This window comes from Macrosteles quadrilineatus, unplaced genomic scaffold (genome assembly GCF_028750875.1).
Source record: "Macrosteles quadrilineatus isolate MER2022 unplaced genomic scaffold, UCM_ALF_1.0 Scaffold_8__2_contigs__length_117827958, whole genome shotgun sequence".
Classification (NCBI taxonomy): Eukaryota; Metazoa; Arthropoda; class Insecta; order Hemiptera; family Cicadellidae; genus Macrosteles; species Macrosteles quadrilineatus.
This window is the reverse complement of record NW_026542601.1, coordinates 74,142,990-74,168,898: the sequence shown is the minus strand read 5'-3', so window position 1 is coordinate 74,168,898 and position 25,909 is coordinate 74,142,990. Positions and strand designations below refer to the sequence as shown.

At 37.9% G+C, this 25,909-nt stretch overlaps 1 protein-coding gene across 1 annotated transcript in view; it reads left to right on the top strand.

Moving 5' to 3' along the window:
• Window positions 1–25,909, top strand: part of LOC129000861 (uncharacterized) — a 57,624-nt gene that overhangs the window by 25,604 nt on the left and 6,111 nt on the right. The window contains exons 2-4 of the mRNA XM_054427913.1: window positions 12,615–12,794; window positions 23,800–24,000; window positions 24,855–25,008. Of these exons, the coding sequence (XP_054283888.1) occupies window positions 12,615–12,794; window positions 23,800–24,000; window positions 24,855–25,008 (535 nt within the window). The remainder of the gene's footprint in view (window positions 1–12,614; window positions 12,795–23,799; window positions 24,001–24,854; window positions 25,009–25,909) is intronic.

The window sequence follows — 25,909 nt, the reverse complement described above, 5'->3', positions numbered from 1 at the left end:
TTTTACCCTGATAGTACTTCCAAATAAAGTACCGTCCTCACTAGAGGCTGGACACTTATCATAAAATATACTCACGTGAAATTTTCAAGCCAACGAGAAATATGTGTAGTTGATAGCAACATATTTCCTTCAGTAAAGCTTTTTGTATTTACCATTGTTTTAAAGACAAATTTGACCAGCCGTGACATATGAAATGTATTGACCAACATTACTTTTCACTTGGTAGATTTTCAGCGTAGTTTCTTTACGCAACAGTGTGTGCCTGTTTGTTGATGAATGGTTGTGTTCTACTGCCCGCGGTGGCGAGTTGCGTGTACGTTGCTGCGCGTGTGTGTGGGTGAACCAGTTCCAGTAGGATCATATTCCACAATAGTCTCTCTTGCAGAAGTTGCAGACCGTGAAGAGCTGTTGGAAGTCTTTGACTTAGCAAAGGAGGTAGCCTACCGTTTTGCATTAGGTTTTTAGTTTCTTTTGACATTAGACTCAAGCGTTACTTCATGATACCTTAAATCACGAAAGTGGGAGTACAAATCCCTCATTCAAAGAGGTATTTCACAAAATCTTACTATCTAGCATTATTGAACGAATGCAGGCTATCTCAATGATTTCTCTAACGGTAAAAAAATCCGTGAAGCGAAACCGAAGTCGTAAGGTGAAGGTGAGCTCGGGTCTTCTCTTCCGTTTCCTGTCGTGGGGCGCCGTGGCGGGAAATTCTCACGTCCTTGCCGCCAGATGTTGGGCGGAGGAGTGTGAAAGACTGGTGACAGTCTGACTGGGCGTCCTTCCAACGTGGAATGCATGGAAAGAATCGTGGCTTGCAGTAGGGCCTACGTGTTCAACGCTGTAAAATGCTCTATTGGCAAGATTTAGCGGTGATAGTAAATCCAAGGGGTATAAGGATGATAACAAAGTTACACCCCCTTAAATGGGAATATTTATTTCTCTTCTAGCTGTTGAACTTAGTAATTCGATTTTGAAGCATTATGATACTTTGTGAAGACATCTTTCTCAGTGCACATCCAACATGTCCTAGACATTTCGCATGCTCTGTCCAAACCTAGGATCATTGTAAAAATCTCCTTAAACAATCTTATAAAAAGTTAGATGCTTTTCGGAGATGTCCAAGAAGCCTAGTTAAAATACCGGTGTATAGGGTATTAGATTGTCCAATTTTAAGACATGAATTTTTTTGCTACGCACCGTTTACTTTTTGGTAGGAAAAATAGTATCAGAGGTTCTAATGTTCTCTATGTAGCTTCAGAGATTGAATTTTTCAACCTAATGCAACGACAGTTTTTATGTACAGTATAGGCTGCTATGAACAATCTCACACATGTGTGTCCCCACAGCAATGCCACTGAGAGAAGAAGAAGACCCCACACATTAACACATGTGGCTGGGTGCGGGTGCGGCACACAAAATGTCAACTGTCAATACAAAATAGCCGATCAGCAACTTTTCACTATATTTTTTCTGTTCCAAGTTATTTCTTCTGTTGTTAAATCGACATTTTTTTGTTCCAAAAACTTTTAATTGAAAACCAAAAATAATTTAGGATGGCCCATCCAGGTTCAAAAATATGTGTTAACACGTTCCCTACCAGGAGATTGGTACCTGTGTGTTTGCCGTTTGGGGTCTTTTACCATTAGGTAGTAAACCAGGAGAATTCTTACTGTGTCTCTCAACTCATGTGACATTAGTAAAAGTGTTAACACGTTCCCTACTAGTAAACTCTCTCCCTAGTCCCTAATATCTCAAATCATGTGATAGCAGGCAGTGGATGTGTTAATTTGTGCAAATCCCCTTCTAATTTGTACCGGTAGTTTTGTCTTTATGTATTGCCATTGCCACAGAAAAAGTTCAGCCAGTAGAGAATGGTAGTAGCCACTATTTACTCTGTGGTAATTGGTAGTGCAAGCTTGAAGTTAAAGGAGAGGTAAGACAAGTAACTGTGAAAGGTATTTACATCACAACAGTGCCATTACAAGTTGTATACATTGTGCTATGAAGGCCGCTAGAACTGGAATGACGTTTACAACTACATCTGGCCACAGTCACAACTACCAGACCACAACCTTGTGCGGGAGAAATCTACACTGTGTGATCTCCTTGACTTTTGGTACAAGTCCCGGCCACGTAAAGAGAGAAAATGTCCAGGTAGACCCGGTCAGGCCTAATCCGCCGTTGTCAAAACATAGCTATTGTTTTGAAACCGAGGGGGCGCGCTACCCCATCCCAGCGGTCATTGCTACTGCCTCCCTTTAATTCTAAGAAATAACTCGGGCCAGTACAAATTCTATAAATCGAACGGGTGATCTCCTATAATTAAGTGACAGGTCATTTTATTCACAAAGTGAAGACGAATATCATAAAATTTGAATCGCAATTCTACGTTGCTTCGTTGGTTGGCTAGTCGATGTTGAGAAGCAGCAGGCAATGACCGCTGAGGTAGCAATGACCGCTGGGATGGGGTAGCGCGCCCCCTCGGTTTCAAAACAATAGCTATGTTTTGACAACGGCGGATTAGGCCTGACCGGGTCTACCTGGACATTTTCTCTCTTTACGTGGCCGGGACTGTAATCACAGTTATTCAGTGCTTGCACAGTCAAAAATATAGACCCACCGGTCCACCTGTTGTTTGTATGTCAAATCGGTCAAGTTAGGTTCTTTAGTGTACTAGGTAATGATTTTAAAAATGTGTTTCCGCAAAAATACTCAAAAATATTTCAGCAAATGGTTATTGTCTATGCTGTTCATTCTTATCTTTGCTATTGACTTAACTTGTTGGCTGTTTTCAGGTGTCCTTTCCACTTTGTAAGGAGTCGAAATCTCATTTAGTGAACAGATAAATCAGTATCCGTAGGTCAAAAATATTCGTCGTTACGCTTCATAAAAAGTCCTCTTCAATTAATAGACCTTGTGCGACATAAGAGGACTAACAAAAATAGATATTCAGCTCGTTATATTATTTTCTCTCTTTGTGTATACAGCATAATACTTATGGTAAATGTTAAATGCACATATTCCGAAACTGTCCAATCAAACAACGAACCAACAGCGGAAAGGTCACTGGCCGGTCCTATCTCAGGTAGTGTATTACGGAGAGTGATTCAGCACTTTGCTGACGGAATCTTTCATTCATGAACACGGAGGGAACACCCACAATTCCAGAAGTGTTTGATTTTCACCGATTCTTGTACAGTATTTGATCTGTTACGCATACTAAAATAAGCAGATTGTAGGTAATTTGAATATTCTCACAATTGTTTAGTTTCAAATATAAAAAAAAAAATTTCTTGAAAGATTTCTGAAGAATAGTTAATTGTAATGGAAAAGAATACTTAATATTGTGGTACTTGCCGCAACCTTTTTCTTTTTGAGTAGTCGGATTGTTACAGCACTTGCATTCGATCTGTAGGTTTTTTAACTCGCTCCTGATGTCATTTGTCATTGACCTATTAATACATTATAAGACATCCCATCGATATGGATCACCTGTCGCCAATATTTTACTAAAAAATTATGTAGTGTGAACAAGTCACAGATTGCTCCAGTGTCTAAAAGTCTATTTTCTACCTTATTTTTTGTTACTGACATATTTTTCAGTTTGAATTGGTAAAAAACATAGTGTGGTTGGCAGAAATCAGTAATTTATGTCAGCGCTGTAGGTGGCTCACATCAACTAGATAAATTTTATCAAAAACCTGGCGACAACTTTAACATGGGGATGGAATGTCTAATATACAAAAAAGGTTGACGACTTGGTTCACCGTTCGACAACAGTTCAAGCTCAACTAGTGCTAGATTGGATGAGAATTTCCCCTTCTTTCTCTGGGATCAAATACAAAAATTATCTTCGATGTGGAATTTCCTTGAACCAGGCACCATTTGTGGACAGATGCAGTTGTAGGTGGGGCCGTAGTAATGGATGCATTCGAAAGTTAGGTCAGCCATACACGGTATCGATAGTTGTATCGCGACCACGCCCACCTCGACTCGATTTTATCGCATCATTGTTGTGGTGCAGCAATGGTAGTTTACAACGGGAAAATGTAAACAATGGTAAGAGACTGCATATGATCATGATCAAAATTAATCAACGGGAGAACAGCGTCAATATAAACCATTTGATTTGTTTTGAGAACCTGTGCTGCTTTACTAAGGTGTAGTATTAAAAAGTTGAAGATTTAATAGGATTATCGACTTGTGCACTTAGTTTTGATGCCAAGTTGTCTCTTTTCCATCTTTTGATAGTTACTAATTACCAATTAAATGCAGTAAAGGTGGCCTTAATCACTTGTGGACAGTTCTTAATTTTTCAATTTAAAGGTACCTAATCATTTTTTACATGTCCAAGAAAAAATACTAATAAATAAATAAAGTAGTAACGCAGTCGGTGACCACCACTCAAGGTATAAGGGAAGGTGTAAGGTTTCAGAAAACTTGTTAGCAAGCAAAATTAACCCGATTTCGCAAGGAGATCCAGAAGCAATCTAATCGGAAAACCAGAGAAAAGAACAAATGGGGAAATCTATATAAATAAAATTAGAGTTTTGTCTGTACATTGCTCAGAATCATAAACTTTTAGGTTATTTTTACGTTTTATACATTAGAGAAACCGAAACAAGTCTCATCTAAATTTCTGTCTGTCTTCATGTCTGTTACGACCCAAGAGCCATTTTACGCGGCCTACTCCTGAAAAACGAGAGTATCTATCAAGTTCCAAATCATTTTAATGTATTCACTGGATTGGCGAAATTGTCTTTAGCCATTAAAATATGGCGTCACCACTTTGTAAATAAAATAACGGACGTTTAAAAACCCAATTTTGTGCGATTTTTTGTAAAGTTTTCTCCCAATGTTTAGCACATATTCTTCTATGAAATAACGAACAGCTGTTCAAATCAAGATTATTTCTTCTAGCTGTCACTGATATGTTTACATTGAATGTTGTTTACAAATACCGCAACCATTTCCGATCACGTCTTGAAAGCAAATCCAAACCAATTAAGATTAAAAACGTTTTTCCTTACATAACGGATTTAATTAATCGCAAGTGCAATAATATGTAGGGTAACAGTAAATGAAAATAGAGATTCTTTGTGTATAAAATTGTTCTTGAGTTTTGATAACCGGGAAATAGACCTTGAATCAGTGTTGTATATTGCTGGGAAACTTACATTTTTTAAATGAGCGTTTTCAGTCGAGACTCGGCACACGACCGACGCGCGTCTACTTGTCTATAGTAAAAATAAAAGTAGGCCTACTGTGTATTTATGTTTTATTCGTCATGTGTATAAGTGTACAGTTCGTGTATGTGTTTCAAAAACTCCAAGACGCACCTAATGGGGAAGCTCAAGACCTTTAGGACTGATCTCCTGTAATAGGATACATTAGGATCGACCGGCGGACACAGGTAATTTAGCCTTTCATTGATTGTCATACCGATCCGGAACAACAACAAACGACATAAAATGGAGTTATGTATAATAAATAGTTTGGCCAGCATATCTGAAAATATGCAAACCAAATGTTGTTCTTTATATAAGAAGGTTTCAACTGATTACTATAAGATCCCCGTGCGTAGAACGGGTACACAGCTAGTGTTAACTAAATGTAAAATGGATGAAATTTAGAAACTGTGTCAACTTATTAACTTCGGTTTGAAAACTTAAACTAACAATGTAACAAATATTATAGACTTAAAAATCACTTGTTTATTTGCAATCGTTGTTTAGAATATTATGGGTCACAATAAGAATTACCGTAGCTTTACAGATTGGAATAATTTACTAATTTGTATCCACGTGTATATCCAATTTGATTAATGTATTTTCGAGTTTGTTTCAAGATTTAGAAGTTCGTCCTGATACGTTTTGGTGACACATTAAATAATTTTTCCACGACATTACTCCCTACCTACAGATAGGGTCATGGTAAATACCATGGCTTGTAATGAATGCCCAGTTGAGATTACGCCATATCAAAATGTTCGGGGTCAAAGAACCTCGTTTGGCAGAGGTCTTCTACAAACGGTACCCGCGTTCTTTTGTGGTTTGTCCGTCTCTGGGTTCGTTTGTTGTTTGACGTTCGGCAACATCACGACAAACAGATTCCGTTTTGATTGTCCGGCTCAGCATTCCATCATCTCCCACGGTGAGGTTATCCTGTCAAGTATTTCACTGCGGTTTTTGCTTTCACGTGAAGGAATTTAAGTTTGTAGTTGCGCTTGTGTCAATTTAAACCCATGACAGATTGGCTATCTCTTTATTTTAAGTTTTGTAATTGTTTGCTTTTGTATTCCATAAAGATTTGTCATCTTGCAATCAAACACACAGCTGGAAACAGCTGATCCTCGCGATTTCCAACCCTTATTTACAGCTGATAGTTGTTGGAAGGGTGCAAGCTGCCGGAAGTCCTCTGGTCCCCGGAAGTGTTTGGGTTTCGTGATACAGTAGTTGCATTTCCGTTTCCTATTGATGACAATTACCCTTTTCACGGTTCTGCAGTTTGATTGGCAGCGCTTCTTCGATCTCTGTCATTTGATTCCACTGTAGCGTAATTGAGGGTCTTCAACAGTTGGAGTGTTTCGGAAAGTACCTTTGTCTCAGTTTGTTTGTTAATTATTAGCTTAGATAAAAGTTCTTCTTAATCATGTTAATGAAGTACTGACTTCATATATCGGAAAGTAGGCAAAAGCCCTAAGCTTAGTTTTCCAGCATTAAAATGATCATACTTGGTTCTATTGTATTTTTTAAAGTTGCTACTGTAATTTTAACTCAACAGAATAACCTTAAGCGTCTTCCGTAAAAAACGTGTTTTTTCGTGTCCTGCTGTAAGTCAAATAAGTCATAAGCTTATTCAGCATTGCGTCCAGGATTGATTTATGGCAAATAAAATAGCTTTACATACCTTACGTACCCTCCTAATGTAACCCGAGACTGCAATAGGATTGACGACGTGACATAAAGTCTGTAAACCTATTTTATTTGAAATTATTCCAGAGGTTGATCGATTTTTAGTTGGTGAAATAACAGTTTCATGTTAATAAACTTTCCTTTTTACGATTTCTCCAATAATACATGTATGTTTTAACAATCTCTAAACGTCTACTGCACGCCTATACAAATACCTGAACGTCCCAGGGCAGTGTTTCCAAGAGCGAGTGGGATTGGTTTAATTACAGTACATCTGAGCAGAATGCAGAATATTATTACTCCATGTCCTTGGCAGACCGTGCGGTCACGTGGTATTCCAGTCAGCTGGAGAATGCAAAAGAACAGCTGATTATTGACAAGCAACTGCTTTAGCGGTTGGTCTGCTGGTTATTTTATTGCCACTCTGCAAAACAAGTGATTGAGGTATAAAATAGGTTCAGCGTTTTGAAGATCCTTTCAATACTACAACTTATGGAATTACTATATATCAGAGAAAATATCTATCAAAACACAAGAGAAGTAGCAAAATCAGTAGCAATGCTGTAAAACTGATAAAAAATTCGCATTGTACTTAATTTGATCTTAGCGTTGTTCTTCAAAGTATGTGCCTATTTTTTCTTTCAATCAATGCAATGTCCAGCTGACATTTATTTCACAGCAAATAGTCGCGGGAAAGAGAGTTATATATGTACAGTTTGTGGTACAGTATGATAATACGACCGAAGTTGGATATTTTCCCGTTCTATTCTGGTACCGGTGTTCAATCACATTCAATGCGACCGGGACTGGATTTTCAACATTTTCCACCCTACTGTTTTAATAAATACGACCGTCGATGAACCTGGTTTCCAACTTATTGTTGCGTCGTTGGTAACAGTAACAATAAAGTTTCCTCAGAAGCTAGTCGAAAAATATTTTAACAGGAGATTCCAAAGGCAGAAACCAACCTTTTACATTTCCAAAACTCCTCAACCCCCTGGTAACTAAGAGCACAGAATATTAAGAGCCCCCCTATTGCCCTATACCCTATACACTGACAGGCGTCGCAGTTCTTCATTCATCCGCCAGTTCGCCACAGCGCTAGTATCTGGTATCAAGCCTATCATATGTCTCGACGGTGGTCGACCGCTAAGTAATGTCATTAGGGTCCGGTCTCCGCCCCACCGCTCCTTCCCGCATTTTAACTAAGGCTGATTTATATGCTATTGTTTCATTTGCCTTTGTTACCGAGTCCGGCATCAGGTTAATTGATTTTCCAGTTCGATCGTTTAAAGGAATTTGACATACGTTTATTACGATTTGTAGGTTTTTGTGTTCTTGGTGAATTGCTAAGGGGGGTGAAGATGAAATGTGCTAAAATTTACTTTAATTTTTTGGGGTTTTAAGTTAAGTTGAAAATATTTTGTATCTTGGTTTACCAAGTATTCTGAGATCCGCTGTACAGTACTCAACGTCATAATCATCCAACAAGATCGTTGTTCGTTGGTTTTCATATTTTCAGTTTTTAAGCGTTGTTGTTTGATGACAAACGAGTTTATTCATTTGCAGACACATGGTATCTGGACCCCTTTAAACAGTCATTAGTGGAATTTGCAAAAAGTATGTAGTAGTTATTAAACTTAATACTTTTTCTATGGATTTTTTCCATACTTTATTTATATCCCCAAGGTCACCACTGATTTACCTATCTGTTTACTGACCTTTGATAACCGCCCAGGTCAGAGTATAGTGACTGGAAATTAAGATTTCTTCATAGCTACTTTATTCATGTGACAGGTTAGGTGAAATTAGGTTAGTTAAGGTTAGGTTAGGGTAATGATTATGTATTAACTGAGAATTTGGATAATGTAAACACCTCTCGGAGTTGGGAAAAGCCCTACCGAGCCTGTGACATTTTATATGAAGGAATCGCGCCAAATTTCAAATTGTTCCGGGTATGCCGGGAATTGAAACAATAACTCTCGCACCGAAGTCCAATACCCTACAACTCACCTGTACGAAACAATACAAACGAGCAATACACCTGTATATTCGGCAGGCTCGTATACTCAGTAGCAGGTTGTTGAGTCCGTCCTTGGACACAAACCCATCACTCAGACGAGACGTAGGATGAAGACCTCGTTTAGATTATCTCTGGTGAAGTATCGTTTGTCATCTGGACAGGTCCATTAATAAATTGGCCAATAACAACAAAGCTGCAGTAGATCTGATCTCTGTAATTGCTATGTACACTTTGAAATGTGTTTATTAGATTAAGGTTAATGGTGTAGTATTTTGATTGATTGTGGTTTAATGTTGCTGAGGTTTCTTAGGGTTTGGATGTGATGTTTTAGTACTTGATTCTGGTTTGTGGATGTGAGTGTTTACCCAAATCCTTACTCGTAGCTACTCTTGACAAAATATTGAATCATTCACAGTGGAATAGTTATAATGTGTCCAAGATGGTGGGTATTTTTTTGGATCAATGATATCCGAATGTATAGCTAAAAATACATTTTCATAGATCGAGATAATGTAATGTAGATAATGCTTTTAGGAAAGTTACTTTGTCTAATGTGCCTCGAAGAGTTTTAATTTTAATAACCACGAACTAATCTGTGGGTTGAACTGTAATTTTTCTTCAAACCATTTAAAAACTCCATAAGTCCCTATTATGATAAATGTTTCAATACATTCCAAATTGAAATGCTGCTAGATTGTGTTTGCCTGGATCCAAAGAAGAGAAGACCAGGATGTGTAATATGACAGTTCTGCCTGATATGAACTATTTCTACTCGTGTGAGAGAGAGAGAGTTAAGTCATGGTGAACTATTTCCCCCGTACCTGTCACACTACTTCTAAACTATCACTGACAGTAAATGATAGTCACGACACCTCACTTTCTAAATTGCCCTGCCACACTTCGGCCTCCTCTAGTTCATACTAAAGCGGTGAAGAACGGACACGTGTGTCATATAAATTCAGTAGAATAAAATATTCCCATTAGTTCTTAAATATAATGACACCATTGATTATCTGTTGATATATCGTTAAAGTATGTGCATTGTGCATTTTTTCTATGTTAATGCAGTACTGGTACGGTCACGTAGAAGGAGAACTAATTCTATCTCTCTGCGGTACAGTACCTGAATTTAATTTTCATCATTTAAGTTGGTGGTATTTTTAAAGTATTGTATTTTCCGCCCGTTGAAATATTACCTAAAGCAGTCAGCAAGAAACATGAAATCTGCATCCTGTGTATCGATTTCAGTATTTTCTGTGCCTTAGTTAACTAAGTACCTCAGAATACACTAATTGAAAGCATTCGTCGTACAACGACTACCTCAATACTCCTCAAATTCAGAGTACAAAATAGTGTGTACCTGATTCTTCTGCGTTATTTAGATTCTTTTTGCTTCTGTATTTTGCTTTGTATTGGTCTTTTTGCATTGCGCTCTGTCGAGATTTGTTTCTCGACAGTAAAGGTTTCAATACTTCGAATGCAAATACAAAAAATATGTTTTAGTACCTATTGACTTGAATATTTATCAATACCACTTTGGAGTGCAATAGAAAATAATATTATTTTTGACTAAGTGCCATTGGTATTTTATCTTTTTAACCCAATAGTCATTTTAAATCAAATATTATTCCTGTTTATAGTAGTTAAACAATGTAAGACGTTAATCGGTGAACACCAACTACACACTTATGTATATATCATTGAACATTAACGGACCGAAGAGTAAACCTTGTGGCAGTCCCATTCACGTCTTGATCACTTCACAATGGTCTACTTGACGTGATCGCCGCAGCCCGCGACTGGCACCGGCAACCGTCTCAACTGTCAATATCAATTTAGCAGAGTTGGTTTTGTCAACTCGACAGTTGGAAGTGTTTCATTAAATTCTCCAAAGTTTTGGGACAAGTTTGTGTCTAAAGTCATCACATAACTCGTGCCGTTCTCCTGTCCTCCTACATGCACACTCAAGGTTGGCAGGAACATTCTATTGAAATACTGCTTATGTTGAGACAGTCCCTTCTATACGAGAGATTTTGTATGTTTGTTACTCGTTCCTTCCTGTTTCAACTTAGTTTGGGATTGGCTCAAATATTACCTACTTGCTAGGAAGAGATTGCGTCGTTTTAACGTGAAGCGTATTTGAGTGGTAGTTGTAGTAAATATCTATCACCACAGGCTGTAGTACTGATTCCTATTACATAACTTTATAGTTTATATCAAAATCAATATTTTTTTTATATTTGTCTTTAAGACGAATTACTAGAAGTAAAATATTCATGAAACTAAAAATTTAAAGTGCGAACAAACAAATATCCTTGGTTCTTAAAACTTGGGTTTTGTATGTATCTGAAGAAGTGCTTTGGTCCGTTGTGTTTTTGGATGGGGATCTTTTTTATTAACGCACGTTTTTTTTATTTGTCTCAATGGAATAATCAAATGGAATACTCAGGCCGACGTTGGGTCGGGGATAAAGCTAAAGGGAGTGTTATCGTAGGTCTTCGATGTTCGTTTATAGGTCTTTGACCAAAGACGCGTAAACAAACTATGTAAACCTTGCCAGACGGCGGCCTCTTATCTGTCGACCATGTAAACATTCTCACAGGTGCTTCACACCACTCGCTGTGTTTGGGATTCATTTGGAGGCTGGTTTAGTTTTTGCTCCTCAAGGGTTATTGGATATGTTATAAACGAATAAACATTACGAGGGTGTAGAATTTCTCAAAACACTCTGATGATCTATTTATGAGACGTGTTATATGAAGAAACTGTATTTCCTGAACTGAAAAGGGAGTTGTGTACACAGATAATTGGATGTTTATTTAATTATCACAGGTTAGCTGTATCAGACTGTATCTTTGTACTTTTCTGATCCAACAACGATAGGTGCTTAAGAAATCTCACTTTCGATGAACTTACATAATAGTATGTTAAAATACCATTGGCTACCAATCCTTTAATTAGTTTATTGAATGTATTTCCGACCAATGGGTAGAGCCTGTGTAATTCACTACCAACAGGACGAATAAAACACCTGGAAATTATGATCTGAACAAATATAGTGAACTATAGTCCAAATCTAATTTTAACTGGTCGTGCTGTCTTGGAAAATTGCTTCCAAGGGAAATTACATTTTAAAAATGAATACTTGTTGAGAATATAAATTTTTCATGTTTTTTAAGGGAACGTATGTGAATTTTTCCTCTTTATTCCACCTTAAGAGGATTTGATCTTCCAAGAGCAGAGTTTCTTCAATGCGCCCGCCCCTTTAAGGCCTTTTCACACCGGCGTACTGGACGTACTGTACGTTTGGTACGGCCAGTTCGTACAGTACGCGGTCTTTTCACACCGCACAGAAACTTCCAAAACGTACACTTGTTCGTTTGCAGTCAGACAAGTAACACTGGCTGAGCACGTGGTTTTGGTGTGACCACTGCGCATGCGCGAGCTCGCGTACGCCTCGTACGATTTAGAAAAATCGCTCTCCGAGCGATTCTCACAAGACCATCGCGTACGTACTGTACGTACAGTACGTTCTGTACGCGCGGTGTGAACGAGCCCATATGATAACATGGACAGCGATTTGTTAAAAAAAAAACGTACCAAACGTACAGTACGTCCAGTACGCCGGTGTGAAAAGGCCTTTAGCCTTGTCTGACCGTCACCCCGTGTTGCAGGTGGCTGCGGAGGCATTAGGGGTTGCCTGAAGTGCGACACCCGCAACTCCAGCGACGTCAAGTGCCTCAAGTGCCGCCAGATGATCATCCTGGGGACCAGAGAGTGCGTGGAGTCTTGTCCCCCGGGCTACTCGCAGGAGTGGAGCACGCTGGTCGACTACATGGGCCGAGTCTGTAGAGGTATAACTAAAGTGCTCAGTGTAATGAAAAGTTGTGTTATTTTTTCAAGATATTGAAGTATTGGACTAATGTTGAATTTTAAGCCATGATTATATTTGAACTCTGATAAGGATTCTGTTAAACCAAGTCCTTTTGTCAACCGCCAAACATAGTAGGAGGTGATGGTGATATTATTACAATACTCATAATCGGTGGTAGCCAAACTGAATCCCCTTAGAATTTCATCTTGCACATTAGTTTATCGATTGAATATCTAGTTTTAGCACCATGCAAATGATTGTATCACATTTTGCATTTGCAAATCATATTTTTAACGTTACTGCATGTAACTTTTGATAAGCATTGCTTTACTAATTTTATACAAAAACATATTATCGTAGGTATTTTAAGTTGGTTTTGCCTAATTAGATAAGAATAGGTGTTTCGTTCTTCAACTGCAGCTGTATAAAATTGCGTGTGGCCCCTTTTCTTTTAATATTCGTCTCTGAACAAATGTTCATGTGTACTCTGAGGTTAACTTTTAGCTATATAATTACCAACTAGTTTCTAACAAATCGCCACACTGTTATAACCCATAAACGGATGGTATCCAGAACACACACGTTTTTAGAAGCACTGTAACTAGTTTCTAAGACTAAAATGTTCTATTCTTTCAATATTTCAAATTGTTAAATCCCCTATCATCTTCATTTCTCTCTCAAACTTTAGTACGTAATGGATATGAAATACGACAAATAAAAAAGTTGTAATGAGTTCATCTCTAGAAATTCAGCACAAGAACTCCGCCGAGATGACAAGAAGTGTAAGAACTGAGTTATTTTCGTAATGACATGTTTTGTGGAAACAAACAGACACTCACATTCGTATGTTGAGGCGATTATCTTGTCAGAGGTCAACGGAGGGAAATGGCACAGAGATTCGGATGTGCTTTCTTTGGCAACACGCAGTCGAAGAAGAACGTGAGAAAAAAGTTTGGAAAGGAAATAATGAGGACGAAGTAGTGCGTAATGTGAGGATTTCCAACGATTCCAATGCTGAAAGGGTGTGTTATTACTGGAAAATCTCTTCTGCAATATAATTACAGGGACGGGAATATAATGTGAGAAATTTCTCTCCATTTTAGCAGATCACATAATTTAAATTAAATGTACTGTATCATGTTTTAACAAAGTGGTCTCGGAAAGTCACTACGCCTGAGGCTTGTCTACCTGTTAAAATCTTTATGCTTTGTGATTTTTGGTTCAAATTTTATAATCTAGGTACCTTAACTTACCGATAAATATTTTAGTTGCGCGTGCGAATTTGTGATTGGGAAAATTGAAGCTGTGTACCATCTCCGTGGCCACTGTAATCGGAAATTTGTCTTCATAATGTTTTCGTACATTTTGACATGTCGTGAATAAATTTATATTCCAACTTCCAACAGCTATTTCAATAGTGAATTGAGCAAACCAGCGTCGTATTTCTAACTGACAAATAACCACCAACCTACAGCGCATGGATTTATGACAAATTCCTCGGTTTCTCCAGAGATCATTTGTCATTTCAAACTATGTACTATATTTCTGACAAGTTTACACTTTATCACGTCTTGTCAAAACTTGTCACAGTATCAGCAGTTAATTGAGAGAAAGTATTTGCTGATTAGCCACTTAACGTAACGAGTGAGGGTATAAAACGTCTATTATCTGGAGTCAAGAGCCTGCTGGACCATAAACAGCTGATTTAACGCAGTGACGTCACAGCAGTTAGCAATCAGCTGTTCTGGGTTCAGAGGCCAGCTGATTAAATGAATGCTCCGATTACTTCCCGGCAAATCAAGATGCTCTAGATTGAGGTTATGCGGCTGCTTTAATTAAACGTTATATCATCGGCGTTATTGGTCATTTGGATGGATTGTTTGTTACGTTTAGTTCATTGGATTTATCAAATCGAAAGTGATACATTCGGTTTTATTACATGAATGTCTGAACTTAGGAACAATTATTTTTTTATTGTTTGTTATAGATCGTATTTTAGCCTTTGGATCGCATTTGCCAGGGGTTTAGAATTGTGCACGTCTTTGTACTGAATGTATTTATGAGTGTTCTCAATAGTTCAACAAACTGACGAATGTCTTCACTTCTATAAGTATGATGACGATTCTCTAGAATCGATACTATGCAGACCATTCCTCCATTACATACAACCCACAGCACGTTTTTGTGTAACCATCTATCGAATAATTATCTGAATGCGTTTTGAATAGTTTGGTTCGTAGTAAACATAGAAAGTTATGAGGGCGTGCATTGGGGGAGGTGTGTTTTTTCTCGTCACAGTTGGCAGCCCTAATGCAATATTCATGTCGCAGGTGGCACCACTGCATCACAGGCGTGTGCTGTATCCCTTTGTATTAAGCCGTCAAGGGTTGGCAACACTTGATATGTATCACGTCGCGTGGATTAACCCTCCATTGTTGACATGAATGTAAAGAGGGGTCGCGGTTGATACAGCAATTGGTTTCATTTTGGAACTTTGTATGTCATTATGAACTTGTTATTTTGATATTAGTTGCACAGTTCGAACTATTTTCAGTTGTATTAATCAGGTGTTGGTGTTGGAGATCAAGATAACTTCGATAACTTTTGTTGAATCTCTTCAATACATCATTTTTATTGTTTGTGTGCAATTGTCTGTAATTCATCAATACTGTACTAATCGTTGATTACATCCCCTCAAATGCAATTGTATTTAGAGACACTAGTCATTTTTCGACTTCATTACAGGGTTGAGCTTGACAAATATTTTTTTGTATGATTGGAGTAGGAAGTGTTGATGCCTTTGATACGATGTTTACAACAGCATTGTGTGATGTTAACACTGTGGCTATACGTGTAATTGCTAGGCAAACGTAGCGGTAGACCATATCGCTGTTACGTTGTAATAGCGTTGGAGTAGTAGGCTGTTTTTATTTTACTGATGACAAGAGAATAGGGGTGGGGTTAACGACCAAAAGAAGCTTCCGAAGTGTCAGAATCCCCATCAGTATGAAATATGATTCCCCCACATTGAAGCAACTGGAAGCAACCTAAAGGGAGTTTAAGGTTCCTTTCTTTTCTTCTGATAATGTCTGTTGATGTAACCATTAATCACAATTTTATATCGCATTATCTTGCTTACAATGCAGTTTCATCCACGGGGTTGATAATGAGAAGGGAAATTGTGATGCGAATCCCTCGCAACACTATAAATTTGTATAGCTGTAATATATTAAACCAAAGTTGTTATGCTTGCTGTTATGTAGCTGATATGGTTTCAATCTGGCTTTTAAATGAGTGGCTTTACAAAATTGTAAATCAAAATAAAGTTCGCTACATTATTTAATTGAGTTTAGTCATTTAATCATGAACGATTCGTACCCCTTGAACTCTTTTCCACTACTAATTTTAGCCCAATCTTCCACTTTGTTGTATCACAATTCAATTCAAAGATGATTACCGAAGTATCTTTCAATGTAAAGTATTCAAGTATCTCAAAACGCTAATGCTTTGCTCTCTTCCATTAGTCGGTGTCTCTAATCTCCATGAATTTCTCCCTCTCTCTTTCTTACATCTGATGATGGTCGTGATAACCCCAACTCATCATTATACTTCATTCCCTATATTAAGTGATCCAACTACAAATTTATTCAACATTTAATTTCAGACCATTCCCCACAAGTCCAGCAAAGGAATATGTCCCCGATACACTTAATTTTCAACCGTTTGTACTTATTGTAGTCTTTGATGAATTTTAGATTTTCAAATTCTATTCTCACAGATTTTTCAAAATCGCTGCAAAATTGTATACTTTTTCAGCACGCATATTATTTCCTCCACAAAATTATTTTTGAACGGATGACGTTAGATTGTTTAATATTCCACCACTGGACAGAGACAGGTTGCAAAACCTGTGGCAGGAAGGGGAAGTAGAGTTTAGCGACAGAGGGGGTCCTCCCCCACAGCGCAGGATGCTAGGGGAGGGGGTCCCTTTAAACACAATATTGTAATTGATGGCTCTTTGTAAACAACTGTATGCCTCTGGGGTGGACTTTGTTTTAGTCAAATGCACTTGGGTGAAATTAATGTGACCGCGTGTGTACCAACTGGTCAAAAAAGTAATGCGCTCTGTTGACGAAATTGTGGGCCAGGTAAAATCAGTGGGATCAGATTCGTATTTGTCAAATTTGTGCAATAATTGTACGAATCTTAAAATGATTGTGCAGTATTGGGAGTTTACGTTATTTTGTTTAGAATTATATAAAAATAAAAGACAGCGTTGATATGGAGAATTTGTCTTCACTGTCGTAACATGCTTTTGAGCTTCTTAAAAATTCTCTTTCATTTTATACTCTTAATAGTTGTCCCAAATGTTTACTTTTGTGCATCAATATTATTATAAAATATACACAGTGATAATCTAAGTTTTTGCTACATTTTGTGAGCAAATAGCAAACGCTAATCTAAATATATAAAATGCAAAGCCCTCACTGACTCACTCACTCACTCATCACTAATTCTCCCACTTCCCATTTACCTAGGAGTCTGAAATTCGGTATATCGATTCTTTGGGCATTAAATAGGAAAACTAAGCAGTTTTTATTCTGATCGGGCTTTCGGGCTCCGCCCCAGTGGCTCTGGAGTTTCCCATGTTAACCTTATGATTTTTCATATTTAAAAGGATATAATGAATCTTAACAGCTGTTTCAATTAAACAAGTTGGTTCTGTTCTATGATGTTTAATAGCATTAAAGTTACAAGGATTACCAACAGGGTGCAGCACTATTACTTTTTCTAGTTTATGACAACAGCAAATTTGCAACCAAAAGGTGAGTGAGCGTAGCGAACGAACTTCAACCAGGACGTGATTGAGCCATGCGAATACTTATGAAGTTAAACGGGGCAGAGCCCGCGGGTACAGCTAGTGCTTTATACATAACATGTAAAATAAAATAAAGTTTATCATCAAACCAATTACTGTGGTTGTTAATTGGACACATCGCCCTATCACCAGTTGAGATATAATCTCGGCATCTGAATAATCGTTATCACCAGACATTCCAGTTGAGCAACGCCATTATGAATATATTCCTTCAGTACTACAGTAATTAATTATACGTTGCACTTCCTAGTTGAAAAAGGATTGTGTCCATTCGTAACGTATTTCCCTCCAAACGTTTTTTTTAAGGTGGGCTGAACAAATAATTTGAACCTAATGGAAACTCTAATTCTCTGTCCTGTCCTAACTTCCATTAAAAGGAAAGTCTTAAGGGGAGATAATAAGTTGTAAGTCTGCCCTCTGTATCAATTTCCCTATCCCAACTTAGCACGCGGATTCCTCTCTTATTCCATCAACCGTGATATCCTTAGGTGTTCTCATAATTTTCTTAAGTGTTCCTTCCTAGAACAAAGTTTAATCTTCAATATGTGTTTCAATGTTTTTGATTCGACAATATATCTCAACTTATTTTCGAGTCTACTCAAGCTTTAGTGGTAACGCTTCCAATAGCATTATATTAAACATACTTAATTCATCATCCTTATCCATGAGTTTAATCTAATTTTGAAGGTTACAGTAGTTCTGCCCGGTTTATATAGTTTTTTGTTTACTGTGTACTGAGCCGCCTTTAAAAACAATAATTGAACCAAACAAAAAATATTGAATAGAAAACAAACGCTTGTTCTCTAGTAGGCTACCACAACCATAGATGAAATCATTGATAGTAAAATCCTCCCTAAAATAGACAGAAAGTTATTCGTCATCACCGCACTCAATCTTATCCGACTTGATACTCAGATACAAATAAATTCAGTTTTTACTATAGCTTAAAAGATTGAAAGGTCTACTTGCACTATTGTGGTAACTTCGAATAGTGTAAGCAATTCAGCACCAAGTCACAAGAAATCAGGTGTAGTCGCCGTACATCTACACATTCCTGTAGGAAGTGTGAGAAGGTGTGAAGGCCGGTCAGAGTAGATGACAATGAAGTGAATCCATACTGTAATTCTTTGTCTGATCTCTGAGACAGGGAAATAGTCTACCTGCGATTCCGCTGCGGTAAAAAAGAAAATATGAGTTTTTAAGGATTCTATATAAGAATCAGATGTTACCATGTGACGAAACAGCTGTAATTGTTTATTTAGAGTTATGAATGTGAAACATGCTGACCCATCACTGACGATAATTAAGTTTTTCCTACAGTCACCCGACAAAGTTGGCTTCCTTGTACTGTTTATAGTACAGAAAGCTGCTAATTGCTGCATATTTATACTTTGTCGTACGGTTTATACTTTGTCGTACGGTTTATACTTTGGTGCACATCAGGATTCCAACGAAACAACACAAAACAGTGTGGTTTTATTACAAAAACATGCGGAACTATATTCTCAAGTCGCGGAGCACATTTCTTGCCGAGGAAAAAATAGCGGAGTGATACGGACCGGGTACTACTTTCTCTAGGGCACCTATTTGTGTTGCCAGCTGAACCTAAAAACGTGTTGTATAGTGTTTAAATGACTAATTATTTATATGCTTTGTAGTGACTGTAGGAAAAATATAATGTGTAACACGAGTGCAAAAGGCCTTTGCTGCACTCGAGATCGTTCGTAAACATTGCTCTCGTGTGCAGCAAAGTGCCACGTTGCCCACTAGTTACACAAATAACTATTATGTCTTACGGTTGTTCTATTCAGATAAATGATTAGGGGTGGTTGACAATGTTTTCAGATAGATATTGAAATGAAAATCTCAATATGTGGATTCCCACTCAAGGGCTGCACACAAAGTACTTCAGTTGTTTGACCAAATACAAATTTAAATGTAGAATTGTTCAATATTGCTATAAAATGACATTTGTATGGTTATCAACGAGATTTATAGTAAAACTATTGTTAAGAGTTCAATTTCACGTATACCGACTATATAACAGTCAGCTGGCCGCTAAACAATAGAGGCCAGTATATACCAGTAATATACAGCTGTGGAACATTACATTTCGTTATGTCACCGATTACTGATTACACAACTAGCCGTTACAACAAATACGAGCGAACTGGTCCATAAACCTAGGGTTACGGCCTCGGTTATGACTCTGAAGAGGACCGGAACGAAACGCGTCGGTGGCGTCAACGAGTTTACGACCGCTTCAAGCTTTTTTCTCACTACCTCCTCTTGGATGTGTATCATCCTCAATCATGTTCGTTTTGTAGGGTACAGTATTAAGAAACGTAAGTTAAAATACCTCTACGGTTGTACATGTCTACCACTGACGAGCGAGCACCACGAAACAATAGAGGCCCCAAGATTGAACCCTGAGGTACTCCCACTATTCATTAGTTACACACCCGCGCTTGACTCCAGGCGAGGTCTACTCAAAAGGTTCTGTCTTTTTTGTTTTTGATGTTACATAGTGGCGAGAGTCTTTGAAAGAGTTTGTATGTATTAAGCTGTATACATCGAAGAAAGGTCTGGCGCTAAGAAATGATACACAAATGGCTAGTGAAAACTACTGGATATTCAGCTTTCACTTGCGTCTTGTAATCAGCTCACTTCATAACTTAACTGTTACTCTGGTTGCTTTTAATTCTCCAGTTATGTACTAAGCTCAATAAGCCTCGGGTACGATACGAGTGGTGAGCGGCGGGTAGCGTGATAGGCGCCGCTCTGACATCGGGTCTCTAAGGTGCGTGTAAATTTTTTGAGGGTGGCCACGATACTTCTAAGGGGTGAGCGACGTGATTCCAATTCTAAACAGATTTTCGCAAAATCGCCGCTCGCCACTCAGAAGAGTCATGTGCTTCAGTTCAGCCGCAACCAGTTGGAAACCATGCAGTGCTTTTATAAACCTACCTTATAGCTACATACTCCAACTCAATCTGCTCAAAATGTAGTCAAAAGTAGTGACATCTTCGTGTATTCAAAGAACCTACCGTCTTCCCTAAGCTACGGAATAGATTAATGGTGGCATTACTCAAAAACTCTTCTCTTTTTTCGGTTTTACCCCTATTGTCGTCTTCTACCCCGTTTATGTATATCAAACTACATTTTTCTTTAACAGACATTGTCAGATAAATAGCTCGGCATATTTTATATATTCATGATACTGTTCTCAATTAATTAATGTTGTCCTATCACTCCGTTCACTTTATATTCTTCCGTCACTTACTCGGTTCACTTCACAGTCTCCTGCCAAGTGTCAACCAACTCCTTCCTCTCGGAGTGACCGCGGCCGACGCCCCCGCGCTGCCGTTGTCCGACATGAGAGTCGTGCCGCGGGCCAGCGCACTCGATTGTTTTCATTTCGAAACCAGTCGGAACGTGGAATAGAAAACACCGACTATGAATATTCAACCAGCAGGATTATGAGACTAAACATTGGAGTCCGTTCCAGATGGTGAAACCATTACCATTTTATTAAGGCTTAATGACGTCATGTTGGTGTTTTCCGTGTTTAGGTTGCCACAAAGGACAATTCCAAAAAGTATTACCATAGATAAAACATACTCCCTTGTGTTGCTTAGTCTATGATAACGGAACGGTATAGGAAAGTAGTGGAGATAAGTTTCCTACTTCATCACTTTTTCTAACATTTTTCTTATGCATATCTACTCTGATATATTCACAGTACCACAGTACTTCCATGTTGAAGAGTTTGACTACAGGAACCCAAAGTAAAATTGTTTGTCAAGATGACATAACCTATCATTAGGTATTATTTGATCATTGCTTAGCTCATCATATTTTGCATATCGACCTTTAATTATAACTGTTTTTATGAAATTGAGGAAATATTTGATTTTACTTATATTCTACAAATGTATTTAATAATTTAATACTAGCTGCTATAAGAAAATTCAGTTTTGATGAACCCTTTATATTAAAACATATTTTGATAACCTAGTTAATACTATCTCTGCGTTGATACAGCAAGGTTTATAGAACCTTTTTTTTATTTCCATAATCAACGATATGGGTTTAGAATAAATAATCAATGACAAAATTTTATAATAAATAAACCTACTACATAGAGTTGTGTAAATTTTATATTACTAGATGGCCCGACAGACCCTGTCCTATGTCAAATGCTCATTAATTTTCAAGATTAGCTCATTCGCATGGCTCAATCACGACCTGGTTGAAGTTCCTTCGCTACGCTCACTTACCTTTAGGTTGGAGCTCGTTCGCTGCGCTCACTTGCCTTCAGGTTAGCTCGTTCGCTACGCTAACTCGCCTCCAGGATAAAGTTCGTTCGCTACGCTCACTAACCTTTTGGTTGCAAATTAGCTGTTGTCATAAATTTAAAAAAATAATAGTGCTGCACCGTGTTGGTAAACCTATTCACTTTTTAATGCTAGTGAACATCACAGAATCAAATTGTTTAGTTGTATTGAACCAGCTGTTAAGATTCTTTAATTCCATTTAAATATGAGTACTCATAAGGTTAACATGGGAAACTCCAGAGCCACTGGGGCGGAGCCCTTTTGACGGATCTGCACCAAACTTCACACAAACCATCCTTGAATAATGCTTAATAATGCCTGAAAGTTTCATTACAATCTGTCGAGCGGTTTCGGAGTCCATTGTCCATAAAGGACAAACAAACAAACATACATACATTGGATTTTATATATATAGATTTAATTTGTTTGGATCAGCTGTCTGAAATTGTGAAATAAGCATTAGACAGTTGTGATTGTTTACATTGAAATGTCAATGCAAAGGTAAACATAGTGAATTTTCTCATGCTTCCATGGAGACCAATTAATATTTACTTTTGAAAACCTCACCTCAAAACTTTGGACATTAAGGGGCACAGCCCGAGAGGAACTCAGGGCATAGAATAGGTCTATGAATTTCCTAGATATGTGAATGTCGACCATCTTTGTGCTTAATTTTGGGTGTATCGGTTTAGTGTTTTAGTCGTGAGATCCGCGCAGATAGACAGACAGACACCACCTCAATGTTATAATATGTAGTTTAGATTTATGTATGTTACATTCTTGGCTACTGAGACTATATTCGAGAGTGAAAGTGTAGGATTTCCTGGCTGAGTGTTGCTAGTTATCGATGGCATTATCCTGGCTAATTAGCTTTGAAATGGGACTTTCGCTAACACATGAGTTGCCAATAGTCAACTACCTTGAAGGTATTTCTGGTTTGAGATAGTTTTATGTGAGGATTCCAATGTGAAGGTTGTCTTTGTAGTTTTTAAAGGTCACACACTCAAGAAGGTTTACAAATGGGAGATGTTGTATTTGAATCAGGTTAAATCATGAAGGGCACTGACAAAGTGATAGATATTTCAATTCTGCAGAAGCACTTCTACTAATGGGACAAAGTCATTTTGTACTAGTGAGGTATTTGCCACATGTGACCACATAATTTTGGGTTGGTTTTTTTTTCAAAAAATAAATGCAAACAATCAACTGGTTAGCAGAAAGAACTTTTGGAATACAATGTTTAAATTTGCAAAGACGTCATTAGGGTTAGGGTAGTAACCCGCCAAGGTGGCTAAGGGTGTCACAGAAGTTAGCAGGTCTGAGAAACATATTGAGAAAGAGATCTTTTGTCACAATTTGGCTGCAAGAAATAATACAAGCTAATACCATGACATTGATGGTAGTTTTGGTTAGAATAGAAGTGAGAGGAATCATTTATAAACTTTACTTGTGTGGATTTTGTGTGGACATTTTAATATATAGAGTTCATAGAGAGTTGCATAAAAGATCTGTCTTACTAGGCTATAGTTTGTTTTCTCAAACTTTGTTTGAGTACAATAATTCTGAGAAATTTATCAATTAACCTATGTAAATTATGGGAAGGACTTAAAAACATAGTGATTAAAACAAAATGCATCTTATAGAAGTTAGTGCATGAAAGTATTATGATATAAAGTCAAATTTATAAGGATAGTGGAACTACACTTTTCAAAACAAATCTTTAGATGAGCGTACAAAAAAATATTCAAAATATTCAATATTTGTTTCAGAAAGCCTGTTTTTGGGTGGAGTAGCATTGTCAGGTCAATCACTAGCAGTGGCAGTAGGCTGTGTGGCGGGGGCAGTGATCTGTCTGGGCCTAGTAGCAGCGGCGGGGCTGTGTGTCAAGTATAGGAGATACAGAGCACTGCGAGACAAGGCACGGCAGAGCCCCAGCCTGGGACATCTGACAGGAACACAACGTAGCCAAGGTAAGTTGGCTCAAGGTACTCCAATAGCCATAGGTACTCTCCTAAGGTAGCCACTGGATCATACTAGAGCTCATCCTTCTCGTATGGGGACAAAAATTGTTGGCGCACGACGGATTTATACTGGATCGAGCAACCATGGATGTTCAATGTTGTGCAGGGCAGGAGATAACTTTGAGAACCCTTAGTCCTTGGCGCAGAAGTGGTGAATGTGGGACCCAAAGTCAAATGTCTATCTAGGAAATTTTAAATATCCAGATAATTTTGTTATGCCAAGCAAAGAGTGGAGAGACAGAGGTATAAGGTTATGTATGGGCCAGTATACTTTTTAAGGTTGACATTGTGAGCGAAGCTCCAGTCTCCGATAGTATCAACCAAGTACTGTAAGAAATAGAGCTACAGATATCTTGACAAAAGTTTTCTATATTTACACAGAAATGTCAAGACAGGAGAGAGGTGTGGCTAATAATGGCTAATAACATAACTTTACTTAAGAGTAAAATGATGTGGCATTTAAGTTAAGAGGTTCCAGTTTGTGAAAGATGACACATATATTATATGTCGAAAATACTATTTATTTTGCTTCTGAGGCATTAAAACAACTGTTGTCCTATAGTATTTTATTCCTTATATTTTAGCAATATATTTGCCTCAGGATCACTATTAAATTTCAATTCCTTCAAGAGGTTAAGTTGTATAGAACTTAAAATTTCTTTGGTTTGGTCTACTTTTAGTCTAGATCAGGTTGTTTTCTAGAACAAGACCATATTTTGAGCTAATTCTGCTATGTATAGTGCATATGTTGGTTTATAAAGATAAGTTGACATTTGACGATCGTTTGTTTGTGCTGTGTGCAGACAGTGATGACAGTGAGCGGCCAGAGTTCCTGAAGCATCTGTCGTCACTGCGGAGTGAAGCTCCAGTGTTCCTAGCGATGCTCAATGAGACGAGGAGACAAGTGCGAGAACTGCGGAGGCCGAACCGCAATGACTCCACTATCCAGGCGTATAAGTAAGTAACTAATTCTGAAACCCAGTGATCCAGAGTGTCCTCAGAGATATGAGATATCCTGTGTCAACTCAAATGGTTTACAAATTGAAGAGGGTAGATAATACTTCTTGCAGGTATCTCAATGTAGAAAACATACAAAGTAAGTTTAAAAAGACTTGACTTAATTTCTATGTTCTTGAGGTGGACGTAGAGACGAAACTAAAGCTCTTTACTCAACTTTGGGCCATGTGCTTTGCTTCTCCACTCTTGCCTTCTTCTCGCAGCTCTCTCTCTCTCCACCTATCTCCTCCAAGTCATCCTCGGTCTGTCCCTGTTCCTGCTTCTTCTTGGTGGCTGATGTTAATGTCCAATTTCCTTAGAATTTCCCTATCCACCCCTACTTTCTTAATTTAATAACATCAGTAATGGGAGATATTTGCACCCTCCTCCATCACCCTACGTTGGTGATCATATCAGGCCATCAGACATTAAAAATTCTTCTAAGGCACCGGATTCTGAATACCAGGAGTTAATTAAGAGAAACAGATGTTACGTTGGTTCCAAAGATCCTAAGATTGTTACTTCTTCTTAATTGGTTTGATCGCCAAATTGTAGCCAGCTGTGGAAACTCTCTTGGCCTTCCTGATCCTCTTTGCTACGTCCTTGTATTTCCCACCTGAAATAGATACGATGCTTCCAAGATAGACAAAATATTATACCCCTTCAATGACCTTTCCTTTTAACTCCAATTGCTGTTTACCTTTTTAATTTATTCTCATTTCCTTTGTTTCTCAGGCGAATTTTAAAACCAGCTTTCTTTCCTTCATTCTGAAGGTCTTTAAGTTTATCTTCCATATCTCTTCTTCCATGAAAGTATTCTGTCTGATAAAGTACAGTTTATAGACAAAATCAAGGTATTCTA